Here is a 14,303-nt window from a genome sequence, read left to right as displayed (position 1 = left end):
AGAGAAACACTCTGAGGAAATGAAAGAGAAACAGGAAGAAAAAGAAAGGAAGAGAGAAAGAGAGAGAGATAGAAAGAGAAAGAAGAGAGAAAAGAGAGAGGTATGGAGATACAAAGAAAAGAAAGAGAGGGAATACAGAAAGAGACAGAGGAAGAGAAACACTCAGAGACAAAGAGAGAGAGAGAGAGAGAGAGAGAGAGAGATTGGAGAAATATAAACAAGTTTCTATGATATTTTGCTTGAAATATCAATGCTGCTGTCCCTGATTAATACAAAAATGAACTTTTCCCGAAACGTAAGCGCTTACAAACCTTTTTAATCTGATTCCTTTTCCTGTCTAATGAAAGAACTGAGCTTCCATATGACTTACAGTCACTTAAAAAGAAAAAAAAAAAAAAAAAAAACAGAGATCGAGAGAGCACTGCATATGTCTAGTTCTCATGCGGGCGTTCTCCAAAATCGAGTGGGATCGCCAAAATTGTGTCGTCATCTTCATAAAACTTCCCGGAGATGCGACGGTTGTAAGTGTCTCCGACGTGGATATTTTCTTGCAAACAAGCGTTCCATTTGTCATCAGAGACACCGAGATCACACAGGAACGTGTTGAACCAGTTAAATTTATCAACCCCGGGCTAAAACACGGTCCATCGGAGCAACGCAACCCCCTTCTGCAACCCTCCCTCACCCAGTCTATCACCAGCTATTGACACCAGCAACCCTCCCTGCCTACAGAAAGTGCGTGTTGCAGACACGCTCGCAGCCCGGACTGCAAAACTGAATTGACAGTTTCGTTACCACAGCGACAGTGGGCGGAGCGTTGCGGTTGCCAATCACAATCGTTGGGCGTGGCCAGGGTGGCTGATAACAGTAGCAGCGTGCTACCGTAAGATAAGGCACATTGATGTTAACAAGGCACAGCTCGCAGTAAGTGTGTTGTACATTTTTGCACGCTGCCCAGGGATGGTTTTAAAGCTTGTTGATGACCCACCGGCGTCATTTGAAACCCGCTAAAAGGCTTGTCGCCTTCGCCGCAGCCTCTATCTCTTCGAGATCATCGGGCTGTCACGAAAGAGGTAAAACGCGCCAAAATAACGATCAGCAGCGAGCAGCGGAGGGTCGACTTACGGCTCGCAAACCAACGCCCGACAGGTACAGCCGGTTGACCTCACTCTCCCTCTGTCGCCGCTCACGGACAATTGGCGGGGGTCAAGTGGCAGCCATCGTGTTACGAGTGAGCTTGTCGGCGGTCCCCCTCCTCCTCCCCCCCTCCACCCTGCTGGGAGCGAAGCCCTTACGGGGGATCAAAGTGGTTGCGTAATGTAAACGAACTTTGCCGTCTTTACGGGTGAACTGGTCATCGCATCGTTATGGGTGTACCCCGAGGCTGCAAACGCAAAGTTTGGCCACCCCAACTGCAGACCCACACGAGTGGGTAGAGGTACCGTTAGATGTGCATACAGTGGTCCTGGATAGCAGCATCGCTCTCTGCATTGTCAATCGCCTGGGTAGGGCGAAACCCTAGTGTCTTTTGGGTTTGCCATGTCCTACCCGCAGTTTGGTTATACCTACCCGTCATCTTCCCAGGTAGGTGAATTATCTTTGTCTCTTTGGAAGGGGGGAGGGGAGCCGGCGTATTGAGGAGCAGATGTTTCTTTTAGGGGAAGTGTCAGTTGGGTGGGTCACATTATTAGGGTGATTGACCGAAAATTGACACGGTTTTTTTTTTCAAATAGGTCAAAGATTTACTGATGTCAAAGGAAACTATATTTAATTAACAAGATGGTATTTGTTTATTGTAACATTGAATTTTAGTAATTCAAAATTTAGTTTAAGCATTTTGGAAAACCACTTTTAGAATTTTTAATTTTAATTATTTTGATTTCAAGAAAATATCATACGAGAAGTGTTATTTTTTTACCTTATCACACTTATCACAGGGAATTACACTATTTACAGTTTGAGTTTTTATTCTTTTGATTTATTCGTGAACTGAAGTTTAATTGCCTTTAAGAAATTATCATTCGAACCACAGCTAATTTTATTATCTTGATTTCAAAAAATACATATGAATTAGTGTTTAAACTCTCTTGATTCTAGAAAGTACCATGGGAGCGCTGCTATTTTAATTATCTCGATTTGAAGCACTTATAAAAGGGATTACATTATCTACATTTGTTTTTATTCTCTTGATTTATTCGTAAATTGAAGTTTTATTTACCTCCAAGAAGTCATCATGAGAACCACTGTTATTTTAATTAACTTGATTTCAAGAAAACATAACAAGTAGTGTTATTTTGACTCTCTTGATTTCTAGAAAGAATCATGAGAAGCAATATTATTTTAATTACTTTTTGACGTATCATACGAAAACAGTGTTAATTACATTTATTTCACAGAATCTTACATTATTTACAATTTGAGTTTTATTCTCTTGATTTATTTGTAAATAGAAGTTTTATTTACCTTAAAGAAATCATTATGCGAACCACTGTTATTTTAAATACCTTGATTTCAAGAATTACGTATGAAGTGTTATTTTAATTATCTTGTTTGTAGAAAGTATCGAAGCAGTGTTATTTTAATTACCTTGATTTAAAGAATTACATATGTAGTGTTTTAACTATCTTGATTTCTAGAAAGTACTGAGGTAGTGTTATTTTAATTACCTGGATTTCAAGATAGATACGAAGCAGTATTATTTTAACTATCTTGATTTCTAGACAGTATCACGCCAACCACTGTTATTTTAATTACCTTGATTTCAAGAGTTTCTTACGAAGTTATTTTAACTATCATGACTTCTAGAAAATAGTGAAGTAGTGTTATTTTAATTATTTTTTTGTAGAAAGTACCGAATCGGTGTTATCTTAATTACCTTGATTTCAAATATCATGCAAACGACTGTTATTTTAATTACTTTGATTTCAAGATACATGCGAAGCAATATTAGTTTAACTGTCATGATTTTTGCAAGTATCATGCGAACCACTGCTATTTTAATTTCCTTGATTTCATTAATTACATACGAAGTGTTATTTTAAATATCTTGATTTCTAGGAAGTAGTGTTATTTTAATTATCTTGTTTCTAGAAACTACTGAATCACTGTAATTGTAATTATCTTTATTTCAAGAAATATGCACGAAGTGCTATTTTAACTATCTTGATTTCTAAAAAGTACAACCAAAGCAGAATTATTTTACTTACCTTAATTTCAAGGAAAGTGTCATAAGAAGCACTTATTTTAATTATATTAATTGCTATAAAGTATCATGCAAGCCAGTGTTATTTTAATTTCAAGAATTACATATGAAGCGTTATTTTGATTACCTTGATTTCAAAGAAAGTATCATAAGAAGCACTTATTTTAATTATATTCAAGAAATACACATGAAGTGCTATTTTAACTATCCTGGTTTCTGGAAAGTAGTATCATGCGAACCACTGTTATTTTAATTATCTTTATTTCAAGAATTACACACGAAGTGTTATATTAACTATCTTGATTTCTAGAAAGTACCATGGGAGCACTGTTATTTCAATTACCTTGATTTCAAGCACTTAATTAAAATAACAGTGGTTCGCCTGTTAATGCTTAAAGATAATTAAAACTTCTTTTTACGAATAAATCAAGATAATAAAAACTCAAATTGTAAATAACGTAACCTCCTGTGATAAGTGCTTGAAATAAAGGTAATTAAAACAACAGTGCTCCCATGGTACTTTCTAGAAATCAAGATAGTTAAAATAACACTTCGTGTGTAATTCTTGAAATCAAAATAATTAAAATAACAGTGCTCCCATGGCACTTTCTACAAAACAAGATAGTTAAAATGACACTTCGCGTTTAATTCGTGAAATCAAGATAATTAAAATAACAGTGGTTCGCCTGTTAATGCTTAAAGATAATTAAAACTTCTTTTTACGAATAAATCAAGATAATGAAAACTCAAATTGTAAACAATCCCTGTGATAGAAAGTACCATGGGAGCATTGTTATTTTATTTATTTTGTTTCAAGAATTACACACGAAGTGTTATTTTAACTATCTTGATTTCTAGAAAGTGTCATGTGGAGTAATGTTATTGTAATTACCTTGATTTTTAGAAGGTACTATAAGAACCAGTGTTATTTTAATCACCTTGATTTAAAGCAGTACGAAGTTAAATTATTTATAATCATTCGATTGCAAGCTAAAAATGATTTCTTTTTCAAAAGTGCAAAGAAATTTTGAAATTAACGTATGAAGTAATCATTTGTAGTTTTATAATTGTAGGTTAACTTGCATTCAAGCAAGTGTTACGCCAGGTTGTTTACAATTTTAGCTGTCCAGGTGTACTTGTTTTCGTACACCAAATGTTAAAAAAGGTAATTCGGATTTTCAATTTTTTGTTTTGTTTTGCAAACAGATGGTTTTCTTGATCGCAGATGGTAATCACAGTAGTGGTTTTTCCTTTAAAGATGTCCACTTAGTGAGATCTAAACAGGTAGCATCATCACTTGGTTTTACACCTGTGGTGGCACAATCAAGGATTGGTTGTACAACTTTTTTTTGAAACGTTGTCTGTTGTCAGTTGTTTTGTTCCAGCAGGTGTATGAAATATAATTCTTTTAGAAACAGTTCTTTTTAGATTAAATCAGAACCAATTTAAAGTCACCATTTGAAATGCCCATAATTTTCCGGTATTTTTACATTATCCAATTTTGTTGTGTTTCTTTTCAAGTTAAGGGCTCCCAGAATTTAGGAGTCATGCAGATAAATTACCATTTCCGTGGCACAATGTGCAATATTTATGGTAAAATAGCCGAGTGGTCAAGGGCGAAGGTATGTAAGTGCATGCGCATTGAATGACCGTGGTACAAGCCAAATAACTGTTGAATACCATGCTGTTTCTTGTATTCTCTCAATCTTATTGTATTCTGAAAATGGAAAGAGAATCGGGTGGACTGTTTGAATTATTAGGATTAATTGAGGGTGAGGTAAAATTGGTAGAACCCTTCTGAGAGTAGCTAATAGTTGACGAATTAGAGAAGTTAAATATATAGTAGAAGAAATAGAGAAAGAATGTAATTTATTGGGTGTGTTGACAATGACAGGCGCTTTTCTGGCCAATAAACATTATGGGTCTCGAGGACACTGCAGCTGAGGCATCAGAGCAAACACTTCAACGTTGAGGGGTTCCAATTTAATTTTTTGTAATGCCAGTTTTAAATATAGGATACCCAGACAGAATATTCTAAAGTGGCATCAAACTGTCACCGACTCATGGAAGCGCTGTATGACTAGTCACATTGCTGTTATTGATAAGAACAGTTCGCACCAAATTTACTGAATAAGTAATATCGTTAAAAGAAATAAATATTTCTCTTTTTGTGGATTCTTAAAGTCAAAATGAGATCATCATACGTGTGCTCAGATTGTTTTTGTAAGATGTCCTGGTTTTTAAATTTTTATAATTTTAAAGAATGTCTAGTTGTAAATTGTAGAATTTTAGAGTTTCGTGCATTTATAATGATGGGGGATAGGTGCTCACTTTTCTGAACTGAAGATGGTGATAGCTTTCATTTCAAGGATGTTTGGCAGATATATCAGACGATTGTATTGGTGGCTGGTTTTAACTCGTTTAATACAATAGGAAAGGTATAATTTGGAAGAAATGTCTTAGATCGCGTTGCGTTCTAGCAGCTCTGAGTTATGCTTATTTGATTGGTATATGGAGGCCTTTCGCTTGGTAGGAGATCCGAAAGGGACCTCCTTAATGCCTTAACTCTTCCCAATGGCCTTTTTATCTCACTAACTCATCCCACTCCATGTCATACAGGCGTTCTCTGCTGCTTGCCTTTTCTTCCTTCCTCATAATCCTCTACCCATCCATGGTATTAAAGTAATATTTAGACACTTTATCGCGTATGGGATTACCACAACAAAGAGAGAGACTTAATGGCTGACAATTACGACGATAAATATTTTTCTTTCTATTTTTTTTTTTTTGTTGCTGTCATCCACCTGACGATTTTTTCGTTGTGTGTGTTCTCCTTACAAGATTACATCTGCTCGTTGCAAGACTATACAATGGGAAGCAACTGGGTGCCATCATCAACCAATTCATTATCCACTACTTTATCACCTGCTTGTCGAAAGTTAGAATTCACAGTCGTCTGTCTGCGCACCCGGGGGCCCTCCCTTCTGATCTATAAAAATACGCTGAACTCTCTTGAACATATCAAAGACTCCATTACGCGGTAGAAAAACCCATTCTTAAAAGAAGTACTGTAAACAAATGGAAAATTAGAGCAATTGAGAACATCCCCAAACCTTAACGGTTTGTTTTGATGGAGGAAATCCATACAAGCGACAAAGAAAGAGGGGTGAATTATTGCTGGGGGAGAGGAGAGGGAGGGAATTGTCTGGACTGATCGAATCATTGGCTAGAGGAACCACGAAAGCAACAAACAGCGTGACCGTGCATTGCTTGTTAACACCGTTCGCACGACAACAAACATTATTCTTTGTAGGGGCCTGCCGTGAAATCCGTGCACCACCCTCTGAGCGGAAAAGGCGGAACTCAGCTCATCGCAGCGAAGTTGTTCCACAAGTTATTGTGGTTGTGTAGGTTTATGTATTTGTTTCTTTTTTTTCTCGTGACATGATTCTCCTTTGGTTTTTATTGCGAATATCACGCATTTTTTTGTGATTTTGGTTGCACAATAGAAAAAAGTGGGAACAATAGGCATGCGCTCGACGGAGTTCGGTTGTACTTGGGTTTTTCGGACTGCGTTCGGCCGCATCGTTATAGCGCGTTGCTCTGTCGATGAAGGTTAATATCACCACTTTGACCTTCCTTTTTGTTGTTTTTGATTCTGAATTTGCATTCGAGTTGACACCTTCTTCTCGCTTCTGGCCTCAGGTCGATTGCACGATCTGAATCAATACTGTTGATTTTTTATTTTATTTTAATCCTTTACATGCATTTTCTAATTTCTTTCCTTTTTTATTTTAGTAAGGGATATCTTTCATTTTGATCTGACTTGGTGTTGGATACTTTGATTTTGATTTTCGGGTAATTGATTCTATTAACCGGTTTTGATTTTAGTTTTCGACGAAGCTGCATAAATACACGTGCTTTGAGGAACCACGGTTCAAGCCAGTCATAGAACCCTGGTTCCTCAAACCAGGGTTCTATGACTCTGACCAGGGTTCTATGGTTCCTCAAACCAGGGTTCTATGACTGCTAAATACGGTACTGGTTTTGTATTCTCTCTATCTTGTGAGCTCCTCTGACCGTGTGGTAGTCCTGGAGTATAAACAGAAAATTTATTTTATTTTATTTATTCTATTAATCTGGTTTGATTTTAATTTTCGGCAATGTATTCTGTTTTATTTGTATTTCGATTTTTATTTTATTTTTGACTAATGTTTTCTGATTTTTATTTTTATTTTATTTTGATTTGAGTTTTTAGTAATTCATTCTGTTTTATTTTTTTGATTTGATTCGTGAGTGACTGATTCTATTAATTTGATTTGTCACTATTACCTATTATGTTACTCAATTTGATTTTATATCAAATAAAACCAGAACCAGTTCTATTATTTTACTCGTTGTAACTGATTCTATTAATCGTTTTTGATTTTTTGAGTAGCGGATTCTGTTTCATTCATTTTGATTTGAATCGTGAGTGACCGATTCTATTAATTTGATTTGTTAGTATGATATTTAATGCGATTTTTTACTAAATAAAAACAAAACTCGTTTTATTTTACTCTATGTTGATTTGATTTTCGAGGGCCTGATTTTAATTAATCGATTTTTATTTCCATTAACTGATTCTATAAATCGATTTTGATTTTCTAATAATGGATTTTTTTATTTTGAATTTTGAGTAATGGATCCTCATTTTATTTTGGTGTTTGATCTGATTTTTAGTTAACTAATTTTTATGTTTATTTTTATTTGATTTGTGAATGAAATACTGTATTAATTTGATTTCCTAGTGTTCGATTCTATTATGTTATTAAATGAGATTTTTTATCAAACAAAAACGAAACCAGTTGCATTAATTTTGATTTAGTTTTGAATAATGGACTCGTTTATTCATTTTGATTTGCTTTTTAAATAATGAATCCTTTATTTATTTTAATTTCATTGAGTAATGGATACTATATCGCTGATTCGTTTTGGCATAAATCAAAAGTATATCGTAATGAAATAAAATCAAAATAAACTTCAAAAATCAAAATAAACTTCAAAAATCAAAATAAAAATTGAGTACTGTTAATTTGCTCTGTTTTGATTCCATTTATGAGTAATGGACACTAAGATGCTGATCAATTTTTTTTATCATAAATCAAAATAAAATCGTCTCAATATAATATTAAAGTAAACCATGATCAAAATAATCACAAAATATAAAACCAACTCTGAATTTGTTTTATTTTGATTTTTCATTAATGGATTCCATTAACTTGTTTTGATTTCATTTTATCCAATAAACGATTCAGGTAATTTGGACATGTCCAATAATCGAGATCTGGACAATAATTATTTGGGTCACACCTATAGAATGTGTGAGAAAATCTTTGAGTGCCCGTGACTGCTAAATACGATGCTGTTTCTTGTATTCTCTCTCTCTCTCTCTCTCTCTCTCTCTCTACCTTGTGAACTCCTCTGACCATGTGGTCGTCCTGGGAGTATAAAGAGAAAATTTATTTTTATATAAAAGAAGAGAGAGGACAGTTGTACAGCATCAGTTTGGTAAGTGTATGTGCATATGAATGTTGTTTCAAGGAATGGGAAACTGTAAGTGTGTGCTGTGGGTGCTCTAAGGTATGTTTACCAGAAAAAGTCAGCGTTCTTGAATAAAATTGCACTGGATATAAATGTAAAAGAACGTTTCTGTAGTGTGTGGACAAGATTCATTTCCCCGTTGAGTTGGTAAAGTCTCTTTGAGGCTGGATGCCCACCCACTGATGAGCAGAAGTTGTAGTTCCTGCTGAATGCACCTTGTCACGCGGCCAGCGCTATGAAGGCGTTACTATTGAGCCGCTAATGGCACCAGACATCATTGTGCAGTGAACCAGAGATTAGTCTATGGAATTATCCATCAAATATTTGTATATAACAGCCATTTGCCACTACATTTAGATAAACCCTTGTGGGATTCTTCTGTTCGCAAGCTGTTCGAAACCAAAGAGATTCAAGGATGTCCCAGGGTATTCTGATGATGGTGTTTTAATTGCTGCCCACCAAAATTTGCAATAGGCAAAAGGGATGGTAAATGACGAAGGTTCTACCAGGGTGTGACATTCATTTGTTCTAGGGCAGTGGTATTTTCAAGTGGGTAGCAATTATCATGACATGTTGCAATGGCGAAAAAAATGTCTATTAATCTGCACACGATTTTACATAACTCCTAATAATGGTTGAGTTGATTCGAAATGTCAGTTTTGATATCCTCTTTTGCCTCCATTAGTTTCAACCCCTATTTACTACCGTAAAAAATAGGGTCGTGTCTCTACGTTACAGTCACAAATGATTGTCACAAATTTAACTCTACCAAACGTCTGATGATTTATATTTCAACTTAGCAAACAAATCAGACACCCCATGCCACGCTAACAGCAGAGCATGCAATGTGCCCTGATCCAGAAGTAACAATTGAACGCTGGATATTGATTTAGTGTGCTAAGAACACTATTACAGAGGAGAATTTCAGTTCGTGCGGTCAACAAACCTAGCTAGGTTGTGTGAAAGTATTTCTAAAAGTTTATCGATTTATTCAGTTAATCTGGTACGAAGAGAACTATTGCAATCTTGGTAAGTTCACGTAATAGAACATGAAAATACATGTGGGAGTAAAAATGCTCTGCTTTGCGAGAGAAAGAAAAAAAGAATATATATTTTTTGATGTTTTTCATAAGTTTGATATTAGTTTAAAGCACCATACCTTTCATTTTAATTTCCCCGCTAAATTTAGAATTTTTTAGCAATTATTTGATTTCTATCGTCTGCATTTTCACATGTTGATTTCACCCTATCGTCTGCATTTTTGTATCGATTTAATTTCTGTTTCTATCGCCTGCAGTTTTGTATTTATTTAGTGGCTGGAGAATTTTCTCTTTCTATCATCTGCTTTTTGGTCTCGTCGTTTGATTTTATTGTCAGCCGATTTTGATCTCAAAATCAGACGACAGGAGAGTTTTTCTATTTTTCGTTGATTTCGATATGCTTTTTTTATAATTTTTTCTCCTTTTCATGTGTACATTTGATTTTTCCAGCTTCAGTCAACAATATCTGTCTAAATCGCTAGTTCACTTAGCGTACGCTAGGTATCGTGGATCCATGTAAAATCTTTGGACATGGGTAGGTTCGTGAAGAAAGTGCATTTTTTACAATCGATACGATATCAGATTGGTATGTTATCTCACGGGGAATTGGGAGCCTTTTAAGCAGTCCCTTCTAATTTTACGCAGGGCGAAAGGGGGAGGGGGATGTTGTGTATCAGCAAAGGCAGTTTTGATCGTCTGCATGGATAAAGAATTAATACTGGGTTACCATAGTAGCAGCTCAAACAAAGACGTGCGTGCTTCTGAGTGTGTATGTATGTATAAAGAGTGTGGAGGGCTGAGCTGTCTAGATATTTAGTAAAGTGAAGACTGCACATTTAAGTTGATTTATTCATTCCAAATTCAGAAAAAAATATTAATCGTACACCTTCGTTGTCAGGTTTACATGCTAAGTTTAATGTCAGTGTTACCAACGGTAGTTGATTTATTATTCCAGTTATGATTTCTTGTGTTCATTCGATTTTAGCTTATATTGTCTGCCTTTACATTTTTAAGTTAATTTTGTCTGTTTCTATCGTCTGCCTTTACATTTTTATGCTAATTTCGTCTCAGTTTCTATCGTCTTCCTTTATATTTTTATGTTAATTTCGTCTCAGTTTTTATCGTCTGGTTTAGATTTTTTTTACGTCGATTTCATTTCGCTTTATATCGTCTGTTTTTACTTTTTTTTTTCCCTTGATTTCATGTAAATTTCTTTCGTCTGTCTGCCTTTACTGCCTTTATTTCAGTTTCTAACGTCTGCCTTTATTTCAGTTTCTAACGTCTGCCTTTATATTTTCATGTTAATTTCGTCTCAGTTTCTATCGTCTGCGTTTACTTTAATGTTGATTTCATTTCGGTTTTTTTCGTCTGCGTCTACAGTCTTATTGTTGAAGGTCCGAAAGGAAATTCTAATTAACCGATCCATTGCAGCTCTTAAAGCATTTACTAGTTTTTTTATTTGTTTCTTTTAATTATTTAATTTATGTTTTCGCAAAAATTGTGATTACATCAACATCAGTCGAATAAAAAAGTGTCTTCTGACTAAGGGGAAAGAAGCCTAAAATATATTTTGGTTTAGTACCATGTATGAGTAATATTTTACGATACCATTTAGGATATTCCTAAATCATTTACTACTGTAAATATTAAATTAATAAATTTTTAACGATCCCTTTTAGTATTTGATAAAGATATTTATCTGTAGATAGTATTCCTTTTTAATGTTTTCGGTGTAAAACATTCGTATTTAATAGTTGCTGTGGTATATAAAATTGCAGTTGAATCCATATCCTCATTACATTTCTAGAAACAATCGAGTTTTAAATATTAATGTATAGAGATGACTGTGGTACCCTGAGGACAATCATGTCTGAACATGATTACTTAAGTTTCAGCGACTTCCCAAAATATTCAACCAAAGCAAGCGGCTCAAGTCACTCTAGGGCTTCTCCAGAGCATTAGTACAGCTCTGATAGTATTCAGAGAATACTGATCACCACTCTAGATCTGTTCGTCCACTCATTGCCAGAACTCGATAGGCGAACAAACCTGTTGGCGATTGAATTCATCGAAATCCTCACTGCATACAAAATGCAATGGATGCTAATATTGCACGGAATCATGTCAGGGTTAAATAAATGGGATCTACGGATGCACTCTTTTCGCACGAGGTCATACCAGATGTAAACTCATGGTCAAAACGAAATTAGGACATTGTGATCAACTGTCATTGCAGTATTGGGCAGAAATTATTCAGAGAAATGAATAGCAATAGGGAATTAATATATCCCCTAAAAGGTTTATCTGTATGGAAGGATCCTCTGGGAAAATCTGAAGGATGCTGTAGAAGATTTTAATTTTGGCAAGGGTTTCAAAGTAGGACCAGTATGCCTTGGATTATCCACAGAATTTAAATTCAATTTTCCCCACCTGCTAATACATGGTACATGTTAAATTGGACTCATAGAATAGAATTTTGCGCCCTGTGGTTTGTTTATCTTGTTTTCCAATAATAAAAATATGAAGTTCGAGCCAGATCTAGCCTATACTCAAATGGTTTAATTCCTGGATCCCAAGACATTGACATGCAATTTTTTCATGTTATTTTAAGACATTACAGCTGTATAAAAAAACTGCATTAACTTAAAAAAAGTAACATTTGTAGCGAAACGTAAGATATTCCTGTTTTGCGGAGGTGTAAGCGTGGCTCCATGTGTTCAGTTGACACCAAGAAATAAAGTGCAGCAGTTGCTCTGTCCCATGAAGGGTTGTATACGCGTGCTATCGCTGATAAGATAGGCTACCACCAGTCAACAGTATCCCGGGTGCTAAAATTAAAACGTGAAACCGGTGATGTGAAGAGAAGACCTGGATCAGGCCGTAACAGAGTGACTACGCCTTCCCAAGATCGATATTTGAAACTTCGTAATCGCCATGCTAGTGCTCCTGATCTAAAACTGGACTTTGAGATGGCCTCTGGTGTTGAAACAAGTGCACGAACTATCCAAAGAGGGCTTCCAGAATGTGGTCTGCATGCCTATCGGCCCAAGAAGAAGCCTTTGTTGACCCAACAAATGAGGACTTTCTTGTGGTAAAATGCATGTTTCATGGACAAAAGAGAGCAATGGGACACCGTCATCTGTTCTGACGAATCGAAATTCAACCTGCATGGCTCCGATGGGAAGCGGTATGTGAGAAAACGAAAATCGGAGGCATACTGTTCTGACTGCATAACACCAACTGTAAAGTTCCCCCCGGTCAGATGGTCTGGGGATGCATAACAAGCAAAGGGGTGAGGGGGGGGGGAATTAAGTTTATTAACGGAACGGTGAATGCAGAAACCTACACTGAAATCGTGGAGGAGTGCCTAAAACCCGTTATTAGGAATCACCACACAGACGTCCAAAACTGCATTTCCCAACAGGACTCAGCACCTTGCCACACAGCAAAATTGGCGAGTTTTATGCCATTTAGATTTAATGATGAGTTTGTCTTCTTTTCTCACAAGAAGACAAGGCTTAAAAAACATACTTATACCAAAGTTTTCCCTCGTTTTTCTTTCTTAAGGTACAGTCATCCCTCAGGAATGCTGGCATTACAGTGTTGGACTGGCCCGGATTTGAACAGTGCAGATTTGAACCCTATTGAAAATTGCTGGTACATAATGTCGTCTAAAATTGCTCAGAAGAAGCCAACAAGTAAGATTCAGCTGCAGGAGAGCATTGTAAGGGTGTGGTACTACGAAATTGAGCAATCGCATATCCAGAAGTTGATTAACTCTATGCTAGATCGTTGCAAGGCTGTAATTGAAGCTCGAGGAGGAATAACAAAATATTGAGGACTTATTTTGCTGATTTACAGTACATAATACTATTCAGTTAACTTGTCATTTCAGTTTGTACACGTAAATGGAATAAAATGTATGTTTGGTAGTCATGATTCCCATTTGCATGATTTCTCATATTTCCATTAATTAATTACCCATTTCACCCTTTGGGAAGATATTTATGGCAATTGGGTTGGATTTCATTCATAAAGATGTGTATCCCATCTAACAAATGCTTTTCGAACGTTTCTGCAACCCACAATGCAGCGCAAAACGCATTATTTGCAAAATTCACAAATGATGCAGTTTTTTTGTCCGCCACTGTATATTGTTCTGAGAACTTTCAGACAACCCCTCGTATCATTCTTTTTCATTTAAAACGTGCAGTGTTTTAACGGAGTCCCAACTGAGGGGCTATGGGGACTGTAACTCTTCAAAGTCCTAATTGCAACGGGGAACCCTTTCCGGGCAACCTAGGAGACCCAAATGACGCTGATTACATTGTGGATTAAATAGACTTTAGCAGGTACTTGGAGGATTTGACCACTATTTATAATATTTTTCTATTGGAAAACAAACTCTGAACAGTATAGACCCTGTTATCCGATGTGATCGGTACAGGATCGGTTGGTTGGTTAATCAAAAAATGGAG

At 35.9% G+C, this 14,303-nt stretch overlaps 1 protein-coding gene across 1 annotated transcript in view; it reads left to right on the top strand.

Annotated features, from left to right (window-relative positions):
- The first annotated feature begins 912 nt into the window (after positions 1-912).
- Positions 913-14,303, top strand: part of LOC150082580 (iroquois-class homeodomain protein IRX-4-like) — a 91,376-nt gene continuing 77,985 nt past the window's right edge. Inside the window, exon 1 of the mRNA XM_090377537.1 lies at positions 913-1,584. Coding sequence (XP_090233663.1) covers positions 1,540-1,584 — 45 coding nt within the window. The 5' untranslated portion in view covers positions 913-1,539. The remainder of the gene's footprint in view (positions 1,585-14,303) is intronic.

This window comes from Mastigoproctus giganteus, chromosome 7 (assembly GCF_048544385.1).
Source record: "Mastigoproctus giganteus isolate SK-2022 chromosome 7, ASM4854438v1, whole genome shotgun sequence".
Lineage (NCBI taxonomy): Eukaryota > Metazoa > Arthropoda > Arachnida > Uropygi > Thelyphonidae > Mastigoproctus > Mastigoproctus giganteus.
This window is presented reverse-complemented; position numbering and strand designations above follow the sequence as displayed.